At 34.4% G+C, this 23,923-nt stretch overlaps 1 protein-coding gene across 1 annotated transcript; it reads right to left on the bottom strand.

The window, feature by feature from the left end:
- Positions 1-1,083: 1,083 nt before the first annotated feature.
- LOC110775208 (uncharacterized) lies at positions 1,084-19,178 on the bottom strand. The gene is made up of 7 exons (XM_021979807.2): positions 18,781-19,178; positions 17,208-17,302; positions 14,483-14,600; positions 14,251-14,369; positions 7,807-7,993; positions 7,562-7,705; positions 1,084-1,612 (listed from the first exon to the last, which is right to left on the bottom strand). Exons 1-7 carry the CDS (start codon positions 19,048-19,050, stop codon positions 1,322-1,324), a joined length of 1,224 nt encoding a protein of 407 aa, XP_021835499.2. The 5' UTR covers positions 19,051-19,178; the 3' UTR covers positions 1,084-1,321.
- Positions 19,179-23,923: the final 4,745 nt, after the last annotated feature.

The raw sequence follows: 23,923 nt of genomic DNA, 5'->3' as shown, positions 1-23,923 counted from the left end.
TTTCTATATACCTAGTTGATTGTAATGTTAGCAAGCTTGAATAGAATAAGAGTTGGATATTTTGTTTTAATATAATCAAGTTTAGATGTTTTTTGTTTATGCGTGCTCCTTTCATTTCCAGTTTTTTTATAAACAGGAAGAGAGTGTTTCGTCCACATTGGTAAAGAAATCGAAACCCTGAATTTGTAAAATCGTTCAATATGTTCAGACAGTGATAAATTTAACACATTCAGCTGGTGATGACTCAGAACCTCAGACGACATTGTCTGATTACAAAAGCTGAAAGAAAATGAAGCAGAATGGGTCCTTCATCTGGAATTGGGATACTTTGGTGTATTAGAAGAAAAGAAAGGTGTACTCCATATAGACTTTATGCACCCACACAGCAAATGTCATGTGACAAAGAACGGAGATATCAACATAATATGGTGATCAAATCGGATTCAAACTGCAGAATGGTGTAGCAATTCCAACAGAGTACCTTGAAAATCAAATTTACAAAGAAGACAAGAAGATGGTCTGGATTGAAATTAGGATTCAAGGGAAGATAATCCAAATCCATAGCCAATCCACTAGTGAACATTAAAGATGTTGATTTTGTAGATTTGTACAGGAGTACTTAGGTTTTGTATTTGGAACATTTTCTTCTTTGATATATTAGGTTTTTATTCGGGACATTTTCCTTTTAGGCTAAGTTTACAGGGTGTCAGGGTCTAGCAATGTCATATTTCCTCCGGTCTTATTTACATGACACAGTTGAGTTCACTATTCACACAAGCTCTTTTGACTTCCTTTTGTGATTTATATTTAAGAAAAAACATAGTCGTGTCGTGTGTGGTCTTATTAGATTCGTCTTAATAAATAATTTTTAAATATCAACTTTTTATACTTTTTTCTTATCAATAATTAAAGATATTAATGTTAAAATTGTGCATTTGCAAACGTGCCTAAATAACTGTGTCATTTAAAACAAAAAAAAAGGAGGAAGTATGTATCAGTATGCTGTATGACTTTGATTCACTTGTATGAGTATTTAGACCTCGTAAAGGGAAAACATTAAATTATACAAGCTCAAAAATCATATACTATGAAGCAAATGGAATGGATGAAAAGATTTACTCAAGAATGTAAAAATAACGTTGAATCCGAAATATCCTACACAGAGCCTTATGAATTATGATAACTGGCTGAACTTTCCCTATAAATTTTTATAATATATTGATAAGTATAGCAGAAACCCTCAAAACATACTTGTAGTAATTTTTGTTTAATATAATTGATTTAAGATGAAAAGAAGTAATAATACATTAAACAAGAAGTACTACAATTTTGTCTCAAAAAAATAGGTTGAAGACACAGCCAAACCTTCAATATCAAAAGTGCGAACCAATCTCTGCCTTTTATCAGAAGACTCAAGCCAACAAAACTCGAGATGAAAAGACTTCAGTTCAGCAATACTTTTAGCCACATCAGTAGGACATCCCATATACATACCTCCAGGCAGCAAAGTGAACTGGAAACCTTTATCAAATGTTATCAAATTATCACAGATTGTGCCCGTCCAGCGAACATTGGCAGTGACATCGGTTCCTTTGGTAGTTGAACTTATGTCCTACAAAACATGTTAATAGAAAAGATTATTAGGAACCATACACATGAACCAAGGAAATTATCATATCACGTCACATGCTTTGCATCAATTTCAACCATCAAAATAATGGAACGCTACCAGACGAGCTTATGCAAGAATATACTATGATAAAGAGAGAGAGCATACAGAGTCGGTTTAAGAGTTCCATATATATTTCGAGGTCCGAATTAGTTCTCATGATATATGTTTAATATCGCAAGTTAACACGATAGTTATCAATGACTAGCTTCACTAGTCTCTTGACATAAAATTCTAGAGGATACAATACCTATTTCTAAGTTGTGAATTTTTATACCTCCCAGTCTTGTGAATACAGTACCTAGCTCTGAGAGACTAACTATATTCTACTTTAAGTCCTCCATATTAATAATTCAACATTGCTTTTATGTGATATTCTTCCGGCAGAACAATAGTTGACTAGATATAGCCACATAAATTTTCTGTAACATGCCACAGAAAATCTGTTAAGGTTGATTGAGAGAAGAGATTTCCCTTCCAGAGAGATCATTTAAATCCTATGTAATCATATAATCTAATCAGGTTTTACAACTTCAGTGTTACAAGTTTAGAACCTCCCTCATTCACTTGTTCTAAAACCACTTAGTAAGAGTATTGAGCAAATCAGCAACAACTTTTCTTCTTGGAAACTTTCACCGTCGTTTTAATAATTATCACCTTCAGTCATTTTATGGACTAAATCAAAATGGCTCTCAAAACCTCTTCGTTTCCTTTCCATGAAGTAGAGGATGGTCATCCCGCTATCACTTATAGGTCATATGGAAACAGCCTTTCTATTGCAGGGGTAAGATTGGCAGGTTGCGTCCATCCGACCTCTCTTACCCCACTTGTTGGGGGAGACTCTTTGAAGGCACTGGGGAAACAATAATGAATGAATGAGTGACAATGGAGTCTTAGAATACTGCCCAGAACATTAGCCTTTCTTTCAACATCCAAACCTATTTGATTTGAGGCTTTGGCGTTGAAGTTAAAGATTTGAGAAAATTTATCTCGAATCATCATAGAAAGGTCGTGTCCTAACATGAGGCCGGATTTATAAAACTTGGGTTTCCAATCATAGCCCACAAGCTGCTTCCAGAGCCATCAAGCGGGATCTTGGATCTCTATCCCTGAACGCAAAGCTTAGTAACAACTGTGTCAGTTAAGGTTCTAGCATAGGAATACAGTTCTTGCTTTACTGAGTATTTGGCATCAAAAGGTGGTTTGCCCAAACCATTCGCATTTCCATTAAGGGAAGAAAGACCTCACTGATTTAGATGAATACAGATAAAAAAACGTATACCCGGAAAGGCAAAACCCTCATCAATTCTTCCAAAATATAAAATTCTGGTTGGCACACTTTCAGGATATTGGCTACCTAACAAACATATGCAGCCATGGTTATAATATTTTGTACCAATCATCTATATTCTGAGATAAGTTAATGTTTCGGGTCGAACCTTTTGGTTTTGTCACTGTTTATGACCTATACCATTTTTTCACTGTTTGGGACCCCATTCCTTTTTTCGGGTCAAATTTAACTAGAGTAGTTTAAAGGTTAGGTTCTTTGGGTTAAAAGGTCAAAGTAAATCAAAAGTTTGAGGATTAACCTTTTCGTTTTTTCACCTTTCAGGACCTGAACTTTCTTTTTTCACCTTTTGAGACCTCATTCATGTTTCTATGTAATTCCAATTCAATTATTAAAACTTATAATCATTAACATAATAAGCTTAAATTGAAATAATAATGGAACTTGATTCACAAACTTAGACCATAAACAAATTGATTTGGGTGTTAAACAATCTAAACATTATAGACACAGGTTGATCGTATTCTATATAATCAGGAATGGTTTTATCCCTTGCACATTATGTGATGGCAATAATCCTGTTAATATCGATTTTCCTAAAATGATATACGCTAAAGCTATGCTTATGGAATCCATAGGAAAAAAAATGAAGGCATACACCACAAAGAGCTCGACAGTTATTGAAATAGCTTCAATCTTTTGAGTTGGGGAATTACAACCAGCCCCCTTCAACATCTCTCATAATGTGTTCTACGCTGTTGAAAGCTAGATCCACATGAGGTGTATAATGGGTTCCTTGGTCACTAATTCTCTCATGGGGGACCCCATAACGACAGAAGATTCTTTCCAGGAACTTTGCCACATGAGTATTATAGATATGATTCAGATTTATGTCAACATTAATTAGTAAGCTATTTTATGCAAGTTTGAAGAACATTAATAACGTCTCCAGAAAAATGTAGAAACAATGAAAATGGGTTGATTTTAAATCAATTTTGGTTTTGATCACGAGTTTAGCATAGATCATCTGGTTCTTGGTTGTTTTCTGAGAATAAAGGCAGTAGGGTTCATGTCAACAATTGATCAGGTACTACAGTGATTTATGCTTAACTCAAAATTCATCAGCGATTTTTGACTTCAAATTTTCTACTCCCTCCGTCCCAATTTAATCATCGCACTAAGCTTTCCACAGTGTTTTATGCAAAAAAATTGTTGTAGGGTTATCTACTACTCTCTCCGTCCCATAATACTCGCCCCGGTTTGACGGACACATAGTTTTAGGCAATTTATTAGATGGTAGTTGATAGTGGGGTGTTATTTTAATATAGTTAGTGGAAAATGTGTCAAATAAAGGGGTGGGGATGGGGTAGGGGAGGGTGGGGATTGAATCTTTTAATGTTTTTTAGGAAGTAGGCATACGTATGAGTCCATGTTTAAATGAGAGAAATAATATAATATTAAGTATGTTATTTATAGAAACGGGACGATTATTAAGGGACGGCTTTATTAGGAAAGCGGGGCGAGTATTAAGGGACGGAGGGAGTATAGTATAATAGAAAAGTAGGTGGGGTGAGAGATAGTGGAATAATTTTTTTAATGGTATGATCGAGATGTGGGGTCATAATCTTGAATAGTTGAAAGAGAAATAATAAAATATTAGTGGGTCCATGCCATAAAAGGAAATATGACAATTCAATTGGGACGGACGCAAATGGAAAGTGTGATAATTAAACTGGGACGTAGGGAGTGTAATGATGTGGGTAAAAATACCAGGCCTACGTGGGCCAATCAAGACACGCCACGTGTCACTACATAGACATGTAATCAGCCACATGGCACCTAGGACATTATATTGCTTCACTCTACTTTTCCATATTGGGTTAAGTGCTAAGTAATAGTCGCCTTAAAGTTTCTGGCCCAAGGCCCAAACAAAGACACATGTCCTCTCAACATTAATCAGCCAATCATATACCTTCCTCTTTAGGGTTTCCCATAAAGAGGCATACAGTATAAATACCCCAATTTCCCAAGGAAAAGGGACACAAGTTTCAATACATTGAATACCTCACTATTCATAACATTGATTGCTCTCTCTTCTCTTTACATTTTAGCATTCTTTCTCTCTCTTAAAACCCTTAATCTTACTTAAGCATCGGAGGGAATATTCCTACGGGAATATTCTTGTTTTTTAGGTGACGTGACCAACCGTTATTGGATCTAGCTCTACCTGGAACCGGATGCCTCCTCGACATTGACTATTGGAAAAACTCCCACAACATATAACATATTCAAATCAATTGTTATTAAATTATGTAAATTATGTTTCAACTATTAAAGGTCTTATAAATGTGAGAATATTATCTATGGAGATTGGAGAAGACTATTATGGAGTTTTAATTATATGAAGGTGCTTAGAAAAGATGGATTATGATCATATCTTATTATTATTATCGGAGTGTTAAAATTACTTTCTTGCGTTTTATTTATATTCTTTTTTTTTTGTAAATAATTCTCGAAGGAGAAGACGATTACTCAAATGATTGTAAATGACATGTTTTCCCTTGCTAGTTTGTTTGATTTATGTATTTTTACCTTTTCTCAAAGATCATGTAATAAGGTAGCACAATCCATGGCCGAAACCTCCCTCCCCTTTGAGGAAGGGGAGACCGAGCCCCTGTGGATTTTGGTCCTCAGCATAGGGCCCCCGAAAATCTAAGGGCCAAAGTGCAAAGCGCAAGCACAAGGCGAGCCCCTCATCCAAATGAAACACACTTTTTAAAAATTAAAGGTTTCTTTACTATTATGTATGCATACACACACACACACACACACATATATATATATATATATATATATATATATATATATATATATATATATATATATATATATATACATGTATATATATATATATATATACACACACACACACATAATAGTAAAATAGAGTATTTAAACCACATAAATATTTGAACATCAGATTTGCTTCCTTATTACTCAATGTTCTAAAAAAAACAAAGCATATACCATAATTCTCATCATGCACTATCCACTAGGAAACAAATATACTATAAACATCATCAGTTGTTGTCTTCTTCTTTTCTTCTTTTTCCTTTTCTTTTGGACTCTTGGCCCACTTTCTATTGTTAAGGATTAATAGGGTGTGGTCCTGAACACAATAACAACATAAAAACAGAAGGTTCCAACAAAAAAAACAAAAAACCAATTTCAATGAAGTGCAAAAAAAACACACTTCACGCGCTTGCGCTTCTTCCAAAACGCTTTGCCTAGGACTAATTAAGCGCTCTTCCCTAGCGCTTTTCCCTAGCGCTTTGCGCTTCAGAGCGCTTTTTCATAGACTGGTTGTGGCATGACAAAATGGGTGAGTGGTGGGTGGTAATTAACACGGAGTGGAGATGTAACTGTGGATATTAAATAGCATTCGTACTGACTCTTATCATCTCAATGAGCAACAGCCATATAAGCTAAGGTTAGAGAATTTGTCTTATCAAAATCCGTAAGAAGATGTGAAAAGAGGTTGTGGTGTTGAATTGGTTGTGACTTGTGAGAGAAATAACAATAGGATTATGGCTTTCCCTTTTTTTTCCCTGTATAGATAAGTTGTAGTATTAAATAATATTACTTCAAAAAACTGTCACTTCCCTCATTGGATGGATATTTGAATCTTGATGCATGAAACAAAAGTCATCAACTTCAAGCTCTGTGTTATTGTGTTATTCAATGTGGACCATCCATAAAACAAAATGCATTTCAATATAATAGTATAGGTCTGTGGGTTAGAGCCTATCCAACTCGAAGCATGATGTCCACATATGCTTTCAACTTTCTTACAGGCCATGGTTTTCCAAATATAACTTGAGAAACAAATCAAGGATATATTGTTTAAGTACATACAAAATTATCTAAAGGACATGACGCTTGAGTCATCTCCCAAACAGTCTCCAATCAAGAGACTACAAATAAATACACCTTCTAATGTGCACAAAAGATTTTGCGCTACCCAACCCCCAATCTTGAGGGTTTCGTCCCAAGAGTTATGCCCGAAAATTTTTCAAAGCAAAAGGGAAAATATCAATGCCCTTCACTCTTGAGGAATTGATAATTAAACAAGATTCTCTGTTAAAACAAAAAATTAATGACACATAATATAACCTAGTCCCATTAAGTTAACTGATTAATAAAGAAGCTACCTTTCATCCACTCAAATACTTCAAAACGCTGACTCTAATCTCAATGGGTTCACTATGATGCCAAGATATTAAAAAATGAAGCCCTTAATTCTATTCAAAAACTGGCTTCAGGGATTGACACAAATGCGTCATAACTTTCATTTACTTTCTTAGTAGAAGCAACAATGAGTTTACATATCCATAATATTCTTCCCTTTTACATTGTTTCAACTGCACACAGATAAGCTTACAAATGCAACAGAACTGTATACAACACAAGAACACCATCAAGGTAAGCAGATGCACATACTTTAAACTTTTTACTCTATCAAGCATTTCAACAAACACTAAAATATTCGTTTAAGTAATAAGAGCATCCAAAATTATAGTTCAATCGTCAGGGGAATCCCGTACCTGAATTAACTGACCACTTTCATCAATTTCCAGGGAAGCTATTGTATCATGTTCAGCCATTGTTGCACCATACACACCACTGCGTTTGGTAAGTGAGCTTCCCTTCCATCGGCCAAGAAAAGGTAAAAGCCTGTTCACGTCATCCTGCCAAACTTGACAATAATCAGCTAATGATTCAATTCCATGGCTTCTTACTTCCACTTAACAATTAAAGAAACTAACTTTACAAGGGTGCTTAGTGATACCTCGGAGTCTGCTAAGGAAGGGGGTGCATCGACAGTGCCTCCTCTCTCTTCAAGAAATATAAGAAGCATCTCTAAAACTCCTCTTGGGTCCATGATATGAAATGCTCTAGCACGCATATCTTTATTGATAGAGAAAAGGCAATTCTCACAGACAATAGATGGGCGGGAAGAAGGCAGCTTCAAATTTCTGTGTAAACAAAAGAAAGATGATATAGCAATCCTTTTTGAATTGAAAAATACTCAGAATCTTTTTTCAAAACGTTGTGAGGTTAAATCTGAGATACTGGCGACAATTAAGAAAAGGCTGACACTAAAAGCGTTAAAGCGGAGTCACACTCTCTTCCTCCGGCCCCCAAATTGAACTTAATGCCTAAAATATCTAGAATTACATGTGTTATTTATTTACTTCGGTAGCATTTATCCATTTCTTCCGGGTGTTCTATCCTATTTGTCAACACTGTTCATGTTGGAGTAATTTATGGCAGCTTCATATGCTAGCTTATGTTACTCGGACTTAGCAAAAGCCACTAGTGTTATACAATGTCCAAGTGTCAACTTAGTCATTTTATGAAGACCATGATTTTGAAGGCCATGGTTTTCGTCGAAAACTATTCTACAATTAGATAAGTGAGGTTGAGTAAAAAAAATCTTCATTATTTTTCAAATCAAAAAGTAACTCTGAAAGTGGGGAATCAATCAATAACTATATACTAAAAACACAGCAGTAATGACACGTGTAATCTCCAGGTGAGTCCTCCTCAGTGTTTTTTTTAATGTCTAATAGAAAAAAAAAATAACTAGATATTTTCCATCTTTTAAATTTTCTTCCATTCTATACTCCCTCCATTTCATGATGTTTCTCACTTTTCCATTATACGCGGTCTCCATTGAAGTATTGAACTACTTTGACTATTAATAGGTTTATTTTCGCATTAGTAAAAATTATTAAAAATTAATTGATATTCAGAGATTTTACATTGAAAAAATCCAATGAGATCCCACAAATTAATACTTTTCTATTATTTATACTACTAATTTAAACTTTGACCATACGAATAGTAAACATGAGTAACATTATGGAAAAGATAAAGTACTACGAAATATTCCCTCCATTCCAATTTAATCGTCGCAATAGACTTTTCATAGAGATTTATGCGATACGTTATTGGAAGCTTATGGTGGGAGTTAGTGGAAGAAACTTTTTAATTGAATGTGTGAGGAAGTGGGCCCATAACTTTTGGTAGTGTGAAGATAGTGGTAACAAAATATTAGTAAGTCAATGTCATCAAAGGAAGTATGACAATTAAATTAGGACGGACAAAAAATGAAATTGCGACGATTAAACTGGGATGGAGGGAGTATATTAGACTATATATGTCGCAAAAAATAATATGATTTCAAATACTAAGAAAAAATCGAAAATAATATGTTATACTGATTTGAAGAATATATATGATCTATTCTATTTCTTTCCTTCAATATTATAAACTATATATACTCCCTCCGTATTTTAATATGATTTACATTTTCTATAAGCATACGTATTTCAATATGAGTTACACTTCCTATTTTTGGTATGTCATGGCCCCACTCCCGATTATATTAATTTCTCTCTCTCTAATGGTTCCTAACTTCCTACACTTACTCACATCCTCTTTTTCCCACAAAAGATAATTCATCCACTATCAATTTTTTACAATAAATAATGACTCATTATCCCACATCCATCTTATTTTAATACTCCCTCCGTCCCGGAATACTCGACCCGGTTTGACCGGCATAGAGTTTAAGGGACTTGAATTGACTTATTTAATTTAATAGGTAGTAGTTGATAATGGGGTATTATTTTAATGTAGTTAGTGGGAGGTGGGTTAAGAGGTGGGGTTGGGGGAGAGTAGGGGTTGAATTTTTAATTATTTTTTGTATGGAGTAGGGGGTAGGTGGGTTAATTGGGGTGGAGTGAGAAATAATATAATATTGTTAGAATATTTCCAATTTTAGAAACAGGTCAAGTATTAAGGGACGGCCCGATAAGGAAAACAGGTCAAGTATTCTGGGACGGAGGGAGTAAAATTAACTCACCCTCCTAAAATTCCGTGCCGGTCAAAGTGTAACTCATATTAACATACGGAGTATCACAACGAATATTATAGAAAGAAACTACTTCCTCCGTTCTATAGATATCGCACCATGGTTGACTTTACGTTTTCCAACAAATACTTGGCTCTTAATATCTCGAAATATGTATAAGTAAAAATTATAAAACTTTTATATTTATATATATCGATACAAATCTAACAAGATCTCACATGACTACAATTTTTCTTAGGTAAAAATCACAAAAAATGACCAAAGGTCTAGTGTGAATAGTGTAAAAAACAAGATGGTGCAATATTTATGGAACGGAGGAAGTATAATAATATGATAATACTTATTTGAAAAATATACGTTGAGCATGAATAGAATTACGAATTTTGGTTACATTACTTGTTTTTCCCTTTAATTTAGTCATGTGATTTCTTTCTGTATAAATATATTTTTACCCAATAACACGTATAGTATATGATTGTTCTTTTATGAAAAAAAATATTTCCTCTGTTCCGGAAATATAGCACCATTTGTTTATTACACTATTCACACTACGCGTTTGGCCAATTTTTGTGATTTGTACGTAAGGAAATTTTAGTCATGTGGGGTCATGTTAGATTCGTATCAATATAAATTTTCTAAATATAAATTTTTTATAATTTTTACTTGCACAAGATTTGAGATATTAAAAGTCAAAGTAATGGTTAGGGGAGTAAAAGTCAACCACGATGCGATATTTCCGGAGCGGAGGAAGTATTATTATTTTCTTTAACAAACTTTTTACTCAATTATTCGATTTTTTCTTTATTAGTACAATTGTAATTTTGTAACATTACATGTTAATAAAACCCTTTAATACATACAGTCAACAAATATCCGCCAACATATTTCAAAACACAGACGGAAATAAAAAATAATCATTTTCTCTTCGTCATAAATTCAGTCAGTATATAAGATTGCACATTTGCAAGAAATAACGACTCTATAGAAGATCTAATTATATATGACAAAAAAAAACATACCAACTATGCTTTTGTTTAAGAAATGAAATTCAGCAAATAATTCCTCAATTGAGTGTGATATTATATTCAACATGAATTTCAACTTTCTTTCACTAATTGCTCTTATTATACCAAAACTGCAGGAGATTGTGTATATGTGTATAGTATTTTATAACATCCCCTGTGAGGCAAGGTGAAAAAGCGGTGTTAGAGTAAAATTATTTCAAAACCCGTAACCCGATTAGATTTCTGATCCAAAAATTAGCATACCTTAACCGATGTGGTTATCAGAACTCGTACAAGATCCAAAATCAATATATCGGGAGGGTACGGTTACGGATAAAATCAACGGGTACGCTAAAAAGATCCGATAAGCTTTTCTCTTCCTATTTTCCTACTTAAACATTTTGGTCGAAATTCTAAACTCTTTAGGTGTTTATTAATCACTTATAATTTGACTAAATAGTGATTTTTATTGTTAATGTTATCGAGAATTTGCGGTAATGTTATTATTAAGTGTTAAATGATACTCCCTCCGTCCCAATTTAATTATCATACTTTCTACTTACATTTGTCCTAATTTAATTGTAACATTTCCTTTAATGGCGTGGACCCACTAATATTTTATTACCTCTCGTTTCCAACTACTCAAACTCATGGCCCACACATACAGTCAATTAAAAAATTACTCTACTGTCTACCATCACATCTATTTTTTCTTTTTAAATATACTTAATAGATAAGCATACAATAACTTATCGCACAAAAAACTTCGTGAAAACCTAGATGCGACGATTAATTTGGACGGATGGAGTATTAAAATAATTTAGTTATAAGTAAAGTTAGACTTTAAAACTAAATTATTTTAACAATCCCTTTGTCCTGTATTAGTTTTGTACACTTTCCATTTACATCTGTCCTATACTCCCATATTAATTTTTACACTTTTGTCCCGCGAAAAGGCCCTATAATTATTTTAATACCTCTCTCTACCCAATATCAAATAGTTAGGGTCCTACACTCTCTCACATTCAATTAAAAAAATACTCCACTATCTTTTATCATATCTACATTTCAACCAAAAAAAAAAATACCCCACTATCTCATTTCACATCTACCTTTCCAATAAAATAATATTTGATAAGTTTAAAACGTATTGTGGGATGGACGGAGTATCATTCAACACTTCTTAATAACATCACTAACTTTAGAATTTCATTTACAATTCACTAACTTCAGTATTTAATTGATATCATATCGGATAACCGATATCCGACCCAAAGATACCCGAAGTTTTGGTAATCAAATCTTATCGGATTGATTGGTTCATGGATATCATGTATTTATTGGCTGGTTATCAGATTGATATCTGAACAATATTTGTTTCAAACCCGACTCATGTTCACCCCTATTAAAAAATAAAAAAGCTAGTGGTGGACAAAAATAATGAGGAATATACACTTGCATACAAGATAATCTATAATACTATAATGCTCTTTTTTTCCCCCACTTATTTCCCAGTAGAACATGTCAAAACTTGCAGTTTATTTTATTTTATTTTATTAAAGTTTCTTTTTAATATATTTCCATTGAAAAGAATATAATTTTTTCACTTGTGTTCCATACGTTACACAGGACCCGACCTAGTTTCTTACTACATGCTGATGTACATGAAGGAATGGTGCCAACACAATATTTTGAGCTCCTATGTAAACAAAGATCTTATGTTGTTATTTCTTCTTTGCATTGTGGTTTATCCAAAATGAGATACCGTGGTGTTCGCTGTTTGATATCGTTTAAGTGGATGAGACTAGTGTTGGGGTTAATGCTAAGATGGAGCATTGGAGACAACACTTAGAATATCGAGAGTTTAGCCTAAGTCGGATTAAAATTGAGTAGATGGAGCCATTTTAGTATTGAGAAGGGAGGGAGGGCGGATGTCGTGATATTAGATGGTAAAGAGATACTCGTGAATATTGGAGGAGATAGATGTAACTTATAGAATTATGTCCAAGTGTGTCAAATGGAACACCGTAACCAGGTTATTGTACGGTCATAGCGTGCCTTTAAGGTTAAAAGGAAAATTCAATAGGACGGCAACTAGAATGCTATTTAGAATATTGGGCATTACGGAAAGATCGGACTAAGAAGATGGGTGTCAAAGAGATGGAAGTTGAGATGGATGTGTGGGAACACCTTCAGAGATAGAAATAAAAGGTCGTGTGTGCACCCGGATCGGCCTATACTAATTTTGGGATAGCTTATAAACAATTTTGGGGCAACTTTTATCATGTTTTGATAAACTTTGTACATTAGGAAGTGATTTTAAATAGGTAAACTTTTGAAAGTCACCTATACAATATGAGTGATTCTATAAGGGGTATTTTTTTGAAAGAGAGAAATTTTATTAGTAAAAAATAGGTGACTTTTATTTTGTATCGGTGTAACCTTTGATCATTTTTAGATAACTCCACAGCCAACCTAAAATATTGAACACCCGCCTGATATCTGAAAGAGAGTTTAACCTTTGGAGGAAGGATGGAATTGCAGATACTGAGGATGCGCATGTGAGACATCTGCCACAGGATGCACGTGCAAGGCATGTAGAGTGTTGGAATAGTGGGTATATCAATAGAAGATGAGGAAGACCAAAGATCATTTGGATGAAAGGAGTTAAAGAAATCATGAAGAAAGTGGGCTTGCCAAAGCATGAAGCAGTAGATACAAGCGAATAAAGAAAGGGCCTTTGTGGAGACCACGGGAGATAGATTCTTATTTCATGCAATCGACCTCATCTTTTGGGGAAAAAGCTTTGGATTTGTTGTTGTTGTTGTCGTTGTCGTAACAAAATATTGGTTTTAATTGGAAAAATTTATTGATCCAGATCTAACCTATTCATTTTGGTTTTGTAAGAAAATTTAAACCATGTCGAACAGAAAAGAGGGAAAAAGGTCTAACTTGCAATTGCGTCACGCAAAAGAGAAATGTAGGGCATATCAAAGGCCTCATACTAGAGAAAATTTTAGTTGAATGATAAGTTTAAACTTAGGAAAGCTTAATCTTGTAATCCATATGCAATCTGCAGTTCCTTTCGTGCGTAAGAAAGTACTACATGGACTTCGAAGAGCGAAATATGTATCTACGTGTTTCCAAAGTAGTAATGCAACGTGTCAGCAATGTAACGTGTCATTATGGAAATATTAGCAAGCTGGGTGTTATTAGTTGTATATTCCACATAATTATTTAACATTCAAAACGTCCGATATTCCCAGAACAAATCCTGTTAAACAAGATATCTTCAGGTACTCAACAAAAAAAACACTGGAAAAATTGCAGCAGAGAAGACACCACCTACCTGGGAGATTCTTCTCCAGTGTCATCTTCCCCAAGAACCCCCTGTCGTAATACAGTTTCTAACATACCTGCTGTCTGGTATCTTAGGGCAAATGCCCTCTCATTCGGAAAGAAGCCGATCTGTAGATGAATCAGTTTTACTTCAAAATCAAAAGAGTAATTGAGAAAATTCACTAGAACCAAGGCATAAGCTTAAGAATCTAAAGATCATCTACCACTAAGTAAAGAAATACCTGTTGATACTTGTCGACAGTAAACATATTACTTTCTTTAATTTTGTACTCTGCCCACTCTGGCTCCTCCTCATATCCAGAAACAGATGTGCCTGATAGAGGTTGTTTTATGTACAACCTGGATAGTAATCCAGGAAAATAGCATGCAAGTTATGCAACTGCAAACCAAAGGAGTCACTGATCACAATATCCCGATATGACAATATCACACTATCCAACAGAATTTCAACATAAAGATGGTAATTGATGCGATTATAACCACCATAATTATTATGAATATACTAAAGAGGGCTTGCTTAGTTTGGACCCTTGGATCTAGTTGAAGTTCCTAATAATCCAAAAGTCAAAGAGTGTTTGACCAAGATTTCAGGTGAGTTTCTAGGGCCTAAATCTCTATTATATAAGGGAATTTTGGTATCCCCCTGTGAAATACCTACACTACTTCCATAAATGTTAATAACATTTATAAATATACACCATATATTATTTTAAGAAATATTTAGTGTTACTATACTTAATAATATAAATTACAATATTTATGTAAAATGTCACACACATAATGCATGCATAGACACTAGTATTGAACTAGGCCAACACCTATATATGAGCAACTAGCAGAAAGTACAAGAATGGAGGACAAGTTGGAGATGACCTCAATGACATAAGGGTTTAGGAGACGTACATTTTGGATGCCTTTCTACAATCTTGTTATTAAAGAGAAGCCTAACAAGGTTGGTGTTAGGAGTCCTAAGTCCAAGATTAGGTGATCCACTATTTTGTAATCCTTTTTTAGGTTGATTTATTATATAAATATTTCGAAGGGGTAATGTACAAGGGTAGTCTTCCAATAAAGAACGAAGGGGTGGCTGAGAAATACTGCTAAAACAAGTGAATGGCCTTGAGATCCTTAGTACGTCGAGTATCTCTAATAATAATTTGGATTTTTCGTTTCCAACTAACCTTGCTTCTCTGCCATGTTGTGCAGCTCGAAGTTCTCTTATTTAATACCTTGTTTCGTTTACTGCCTATACCTTTTTAGGATGTTGGTTGGGGAGTTATGAACTTAGCGAAAAGTATACAAAATTCATTCATGAAGGGTTGTTGTGGGGAATAGAGATAACCTTTACATTTTTGTTCTCTTCACTTTATTCTTATTGCTTATTAGACTAGACCAGGCAAATTAGACTACATCAGAAAAATTCATACCATACTAGGGAGAATCAGACCAAACCAGACTAGAAATTACAAAAATCAAACCACACCAGGTAAAGAGAACAAAGTCGTAAGTAAATAAACAAATTCAGATTTTAGGAATATTGTATTGTACAACTTCACTTTAGTGAGAAAATGGTTGTAGAGTTTTCTTTGGAATACTAACTCTATTTGGTCCAAAACAATTAGGAGGTATTAGTCTTTAAAACAATCATCGGTATGCTTTGGTTGGCACCACAGTTTCCAATAGCTCGTGAAATTTTCTCAAAGGTATTTTATTCCATTCCTAAGTTTGGGCAACAAAAGCTAAATAGATTAAAGAAAATCCTAGAACACCACAGCTTGTTTGTCCATCCATTAAAATTTTCATTCATCTACTTTACTCCACACATGAATACACCTATTTCACATTTCATGGTCGGAAGGAAACACCTAGCCGTGGGACTTCCAAATTAGATGAAATCCACAAGATACATAATTGAAGGACGTGGCATTGATGTGGCCTCTCCATCAGGTTTCTAGATTCCTATGTTTGTTCATATAATCCTAGTCATAGATTCTAGTTTAATGATTATCACGTCACTTTTTTAACATACTTTTACAGAAAACTCCAATTTTCACTGCTTTCTCTATTTTCTATATCATTTAAGGCTTATGTGGATGGAAATTTCTTGAAAGGAAATTAACTCTTAATAATTTGCAGGCACACAAGTTAACTAGAATTGTACCCCTAGTGTTTGTATCTATCATGTGATACAAAGCATTATGAGGTGCTAGTGTTTTTTGGTGTAAACAATTTATTTATAGTGGAGATTCAGGACTTTAGTTGGAGCAAGATGATCGTATCTTCCGTAATAAGTATAATGAGGTGGATGTGTTATGGCCCTTATGGGATCACAACTTCAAGTTGTATTTTTAGCTTCTTTGACATCTATGGTGTTCAGAGAATTCCAAACATATTGTTGGTTGGCATATATTCCCTGCATAAAGGTTTCCCACATTCCATTGATAAAAAGTTTCTTACGTAAGATGCACATTTCACATCATAATATCAAAGTTGTTATAGACAATAACAATATTTTTTATAAAGGTCAATCATATTTACAAGTTCAACCAGGTACATAGAGGTTTAGGCTAATTATTTAGAAGTATCCATACCTTAAAAGTTCAATTGATATAACCTAGAATAAATCATTAGTTGTACTTTTAAGTTACAACTGTGTATTTGTGTAGTATGTTCAATTTACATCCAACAGTAAAATGTACCCCACGAGCAGTTTCAATACTCAAATGCCAGTTCAACGTTCAATAATAAATCTCTCGAAATCTTACCAGTAAATCTCCAAGAATATGTTAAGGATTGGAAGCTATTACTAACACCAAATTTAATCTTGACATTATGAAATATCAGCCAATCTACTGAGTCAAAGATGGCAATCTAAAGATAATAGTGGAACATCATAGATTTATCTATTCGAGCTTCAATGAGAAAGCAAGGGAGAAGCTAACATACGTCTGGATGAGGCTAATAAGCTCATCTTCACCATAAGAGCCAGCTGAAAGCCTAGTAGTCACTTTATGCAGAAGCTTCCCAGTAGCATCAAATTGCTGCCAACATTAAACATACCGCTTATAAGTGCATCAAAAAGAAAAATGTTGTGCTAGTTAGCATGAGTAATACATCAAAGAGAAACACAGAAAAGAAAGTTTGCGACAATTGTAAGCTAACCCAAAAACTCAATTTTCAACAACTAATAGGTGAACGCGTCCTTCTAATTTTGTGATAGTATCATTCTTTGTTTTTTCTTATCAAATACTAAAGTGGTTATTACAAAAGCCAGACCAGTTTGCAGCCTAACAATTCAAAAACATAGAATCCTCCGTCTGCAAAGGGTTTACACTACCTTCTATGTGATCTAACTACAAAAGTGGCAAAAACATAACATTTTCAGACATGGTGTTTTTCCTATACACTAATATCATCTAATACCAAAGCTTTTAACTGCAAGAACCTTTCAGACTAAAGATCATTTTCAGCTCTTCATCCAGTTAACAAACTAGTAACCACTGGCAGGAAACCCTCTGAGGCGTAGTATCTTGAGTAATTCAGCAAGCAAAACCTTTGTAGCAAGACACTAAATGATATATGTTGTATGCTACCAGAAGCAGTATGACAGAAAGAAAAGTTAAAAACCCAACAGGAACAACTTCGTGGAACATTACGCCCATTACCCCCAGCCTTATTAAGCACCTAAAACCCTAAATGTTGCTCACTTTCCATCTTATATCACCTCCCAGATTGACTCTCAAAATAAGAGCTAGCAAACACCAATTGTCAAACGCTATTTTATCCATTAACTTCATCCTTTATTTAAGCGCCATGAAGTCTAAATGTTACACAATATACATCTGATATCACCTCCACAAAATCACAATTAACTCTCGAAATAAGAGCATCCAAACACCAACCATACTGACTTAATTATTACCCCAAAATCCAGTCCATCGGATACAATGTCATAAACTAAAGGAATGATACAAAGTGCAACTTCAAATAAAATGTCCAGCATTTCTATGAACAAAAAATAGTTTTTTTCATTGACATTAATTACCACCTAAATCTTACCTAATGAATTAACAAATAAAACACATACTTAATGATGAAGATGCATTAATCAACATTACAGTAAAAAAATACTCCCTCCGTCCCAAAATTATCTTCCTGCTTTCCTAAACGAGCGTCCCAAAATTATCTTCAGTTTCTAATTTTGACTACTAAAGTCCCCACTTTCTCATGTACTATATTCATTAACACTTTTCTCATGTACTATATTCTCTTTCACATGTACTTTATTCCACTTTTCCATACAACTCAATATCATTTGTACTTTATTCCACTTTTTAATGTACTACATTCCACTTTTCTTAAAATTCGTATTTTTTGTCAAACAGGAAGATAATTATGGGACGGAAGGAGTATATATATCATGTAAATTATTCAAATCCATAATTCCCTACCTATAAAAACAAAACCCATAAAATTTTCTAACAAAAGAGGATATGGGAAGGAAGAAAAAGATACCCACATAGAAAGAACCGACCCAATTGCCGAGGCTGAGTTGAACAAACTGATGGAGATTGTCAATGCCCAATGAGTCCTCGTCTGCTATGTCCAACTCTTGCCCAGAAGGTGAAGTCGTAGTAGTAGCTTTAGTTGAATTTGTGGATCGATTTTTGATGTTGTATGTGGGAATTGCGCGGAAGTTTGGGAATGGTAGGTAAATCGGTTGGAATTTGTTGTGAGAAATAAGTTTTGGGGGTAATGGAGAAGAAATTGAGCATGAAAACGATGCCATAATTGAAGCTACTGCATGAATAAAAATGGCTTTTCGGGTTCGCTTATCCAACAGAAACCTGGGCTGGAAATGAGCACAATCGAACGGAGTAATAACCTTATCGAGCCAAACTGGTTAAGGAATATTCTTATTCGGGTATTCTCGAGCTTGAACGAGTTTTAAATTGTATTGTTCGAGCTGAACTCGTTTAATAAAATAGAGCTCGGCTTGAGCTTACTCGCTTGTATTTCAAGCTTGAGTTTTAGCAGAAAAGCTATGCAACTCAATCTTTTTAAGAAGATAAAAAGAGCTACTTTAATAGGTAAAAAGTTAGTTTTTACCATACAATTTTGTTATCATTATACTCCATTTGTTCCATAATGATGTTCCAATTTAGAATTTTATTTTTTACCACCTAAAAAAGTAAAACTTGTATTTTAGCACCTTAAAAAAAAATTAAATTTGTTTTTCACCACCTGGAAAATGGAAAAATATATGAAAATGTTATGTTGGGCCACAATAACGGTAATATTTCTGATATATTTTTTTCTTCCAGATTTCATGTATTTAACTCTCTTCTCTTCCCCTGCTTCCTTATCTTTCATGAATTCACATAATTTTTCACCACCATTAATTCACAAATTTGACAAAATTTAATGGAGTGTCGTGTATGCGGCATTCACTTGTGAGTGTCACATATGCGGCATTCACTTGTGAGTGTCGCGTATGCGGCATTCATTGCCGGTCCCAAGCCCGGATATAGGAGAAGGGTTGCGGTAGGTTGGTGGCTGCCAGCGTAAAACTAATTCACATATCATGACATGAATCGACAATGGAATATCGTGGGGGCGTCCCCTTCTCAGCGACGCGCTACACCTCTTAAGCCTGGGTGTAGTGAAAAATATGTGAGGGTTGCTATGTCGTCGCCCATAAGCTGCGGCCACCGCTACACCTGGTGGTGGTGTCAAATATGTAAGGGTGCGCTACACTTCCTAGGCCTGGGTGTAGTGGAAAATATGCAAGGGTTGCTAAGTCGTCGCCTGGAAGTGGCGCGCCACCCAAGGAGGTGTTAACTATCCAATATTTCATGGTAAGGGTATGTAATCCCACGTAATTTTATAAATTTTATTAATATATTTTAATGTATTGTTAATTATATTTAAATAGAATTTACGAATTTTAGAAATAAATATATAATTAACGAATATTTATTTTTATACGTTTTAAATATTTCAACGATTTATGAAATTAAAATAATTTTAGAATTTTATGTTGAAAAGAATTTGAATTACGAAAACACGTTCGAAATTGAAAAACAATCCTAACCGATTTTGGATTCAAGTTCTAAAACTAAATCCTAATTCTAGCCCAATTGGGTGAAGCCCAAACTAATAAAACCCAAAACTCTCTCCTCCCTTCGTTTTCAATTTTACGTAAAAACAACAAACCAACAAAAACCCTTCTCTCCTTCAAGGATTTTCACGTGAACTGTGAATTGCTCCCCCTTGCTACTACTGCCCAGCCGCCGCCGCCAGCCACCGGACCACCGTCGTCCCTCGTCGGTAACTCCTTCTTCTTCATTTGTCTTTCGTTCGTTTTCTTGCCCCGCTCTTCACTCGATTATTCCGTTTTCCTCACAGCAACCACAACAGCCACCAAGCTCGACTTCCGGCGACCAACCACCCGACCACTAGTCGTCCTCCGGTCGGTAACCTCTTCCTTCTCCCTGTATTTTTTCGTTCTTTCTTCCTCTCGTTCTTTTTTTTTCAATCTCTTTACTTGGCTGTTTCTATTTATTGCCCCAGCAACCACCACTTTGCTACCACCACCAGCCACCTGCGTCGACCTCTTGCCTGCTGCCACCGACCTCCTGTTGTCGTGCCGCCATCCGTCGGCCACCCTCCTCCTCCTATCTCCTCCACACACGCAGCACTCTTCTTCTCTTCGTATTCCTTGCGCAAGGTACCACAACCACCGCCGTACTCCTCCGCCTAGCGTCGGTCTGACCGTCGGCCGTCCGGCTTCTCCCCTTATCGTCGCACCACTGCGCTGTTGCACCACCTCCGGCCAACCTTTTTCCTCACTTTTGGTTATTTCTAAACCCTTAAAACTAATTAATGTTTAATTATGTTTTAATAATTTGATTTATGTTTCTTGAATTAAATTTATGATTTTTTTTTATGATTTATTAGTATTTTCAGATTATATATTATGCTTAAATAATAATTTAATTTTCAGATTATGTAACTATATTGAAACAAGGATTTGAATTATTTAAAGCATGAATTTTAATGTTTTAATGGCTTTAAATCATGGTGGAATGAGTATGAATTATTAAAACTATTAATTTTGTGTTATAAGCATGATAATTTGGTTTGGGAAAGTTTTTAAACGAATTTGTATTGCTGGAAATTTGAAGTATGATGTTTTGAAGAGTTTTCAATGAATTTCAATCATTAATATAATAATTATGATGCTAGGAAAGTAAATATCCAAGTTTTGATATTGGGGAAAGTTCTAAATATATTTAGGATGTATTTAGAATGCTTTATTATTGTTGCGAATGATTAGAAGTTGATTGGGAATCCTTGTTGGTTGTTTTAGGTGACTTTTGAAAGTGTTAAAGTGGCCTATCAGTTTGTTTACACAAGGTACGTACATACCTGTGTGCTTGGAATGTGTGTGATTTGTTGAAACTATGTTGAAATTGTTGATGAACTTGGTTATGTTGAAAGTGCATGTTTAATATTGTTGGATGGACATGTTAAGCATATATATTGCATTATGAGAATTATAGCATGTTAGTATGGATGATTGATGCAAACATGTTTGATTGGGAACAATAGATTACTTTGTATATATTGATTCAGATCGGTTGATTGTTGATCCCTTTTAGCTTTTCACTACTTTATGAGGGCCGAGGACCTTGTTCAGTAAGTTAAAACATTATACCCATATAGAGGGGTTGATCAGTATTAAAGGAAAGGTTGGATTTAATTGGAATGAGTCTTGTTTGATACCTTTGTGATCACTTACTTAATTCCAAGATAAAAACAGTTGTGAATAAATGTGGATTGTATGCCTTGTGTGATTGTTGAGTCATAACAGGGTTTCAATTTGTAAATCATGTAAAGTGAAACTGAGTAGCAATAGCTTTAGACTGTGCACGTCTAAAGTGACGGACAAACAGGAGTTGGGGTTCATGGTGGTAGCCCATGGCCTTTATCTCGGACCGGATTGATCACCGTGTCCTATTTTTATTCAAACGTTCCTCGATATCGCAGGTCACTGAGGTTACGGAGTCGCGCCCGTACCTCGTCTTCCTTAGTGAAGCCTCTAGCTAGAAAACTCGGTCCATTGCCTATTTCAATTAAAATAATATTATTGTTATAAAAGTCTAGTCCAGTCTAGCCTAGTCTAGTTAAGTATGGTCGTCAAATTATCATGTTTTGTCTGCCCTTATTTATGTTTATTAGTATCATGATAGGATGGTTCGTTTGATAGTATCATGTTAGGATCATTATGGCTTTTAGTATGTAGTACTCAACTTTGCCGATTACGTGCTTTGTTTGTGTGTGTTGATCATGGCTATGCCTTATTGATCCTGTTATGACCCATCTTTGGTGAGCAGTCTCTAAGGATCAATAAGCGTTGCCCATCTACAGGTTTGAAGATGATGTATCATTGGGATCGGGATTAGAGAGCTTGTAGTTAGATTTGCTTTGTTAAGTGATTTGGTTTGTTAATTTGGATTTGAAATTGTCGTACTATTCGTATTTCCTTATTTCCGTTAATTGGTTTTTGGACTTATTATGTAATCGATTATTTATAAACCTAAATGTTAGTTTTCTGTTTTCCGCTGCAAAATTCTGAATAAGCCGTTACGTTTTTACACGGGCGATAATACTTTGATAATTCTCTATAGTTATATTTATAAAAGGTTATTTTAGAAAAAGGGAATTGTCGGGGTGTTACAAAGTGGTATCAGAGCTTATGGTTTTTCTTCAATAATTTTTAGGCGCCTAAACTAGCTAGTTTCCTAAAACGAATTTCCTATAATTGAGCTCCTACCTATTATATCATTCAAAAATGCGTACTTTTTTTAGGGGGGACCAAATTCATTTTATTTTGTTTGAAAGCATATTAATATTTCTTATTTAAGTTTGAAATTAACTTATTTATTGAAACTTTTCGTTTATGTGAATTAGGTACGTTCTTTTTTTTCGAATTTAATTAAATATATTCGAAATATATATATATATATATATATATATATATATATATATATATATATATATATATATATATATATATATATATATATATATATATATATATATATATATATATATATATATTAAAGAAAAAAATCTTATTCTATTTTTTCGTTTATTATTTATTCGTTTAATAAAAATTTCTTTCTCATTAATCGTTCTTGTTATTCTAAGTGTTTCAATGTTTTACTTTTTTTGATTTATTACGAGAGACGGGTAATATAGGAAAGGGCATATAGGATAGAATTACGTGTGCATTAGTAGCTAGTTAATTCTAGCATAAGAAGTTAATTGCTATATGCATGTGTTAAATGTTCAAGTGTTGCATTTAAATGTGCATTTGAGAAATTGTTTGATTCCACCTAACTTATTGCTTTGTTGAACTTTGATTATAGTTTGGTTTGGAAATCGTTAGTGAGACTTTAAGTTGTTTCTTTTAGGAATAAAATGTGGCTTTCCAAGTACACCACCATAGGATTCCAAGTCGTGTTTGGATGTGAGTATTTTGCTAGGATACAAGACCAAGCCACCTTAATGAGAGAAGGCATCATATCATCCACTATTGTTCATTGCTTACCTAACCAAATGCCATACCTAGAACTCAAAGATAGGTTTAAAGA

Source organism: Spinacia oleracea, chromosome 5 (assembly GCF_020520425.1).
Source record: "Spinacia oleracea cultivar Varoflay chromosome 5, BTI_SOV_V1, whole genome shotgun sequence".
NCBI classification, from domain to species: Eukaryota; Viridiplantae; Streptophyta; class Magnoliopsida; order Caryophyllales; family Amaranthaceae; genus Spinacia; species Spinacia oleracea.
This window is presented reverse-complemented; position numbering and strand designations above follow the sequence as displayed.

Bases quoted from the DNA above. Each gene is read 5' to 3' on its own strand.
- LOC110775208 (XM_021979807.2), bottom strand. From the start codon at position 19,050: ATGGCATCGTTTTCATGCTCAATTTCTTCTCCATTACCCCCAAAACTT. The intron at 14,601-17,207 runs GTATGTTAGCTT...ATTACTATCCAG, and splicing joins CTTATTAGCCTCATCCAGAC to GTTGTACATAAAACAACCTC. The intron at 1,613-7,561 runs GTACGGGATTCC...CATGTTTTGTAG, and splicing joins AAAGTGGTCAGTTAATTCAG to GACATAAGTTCAACTACCAA.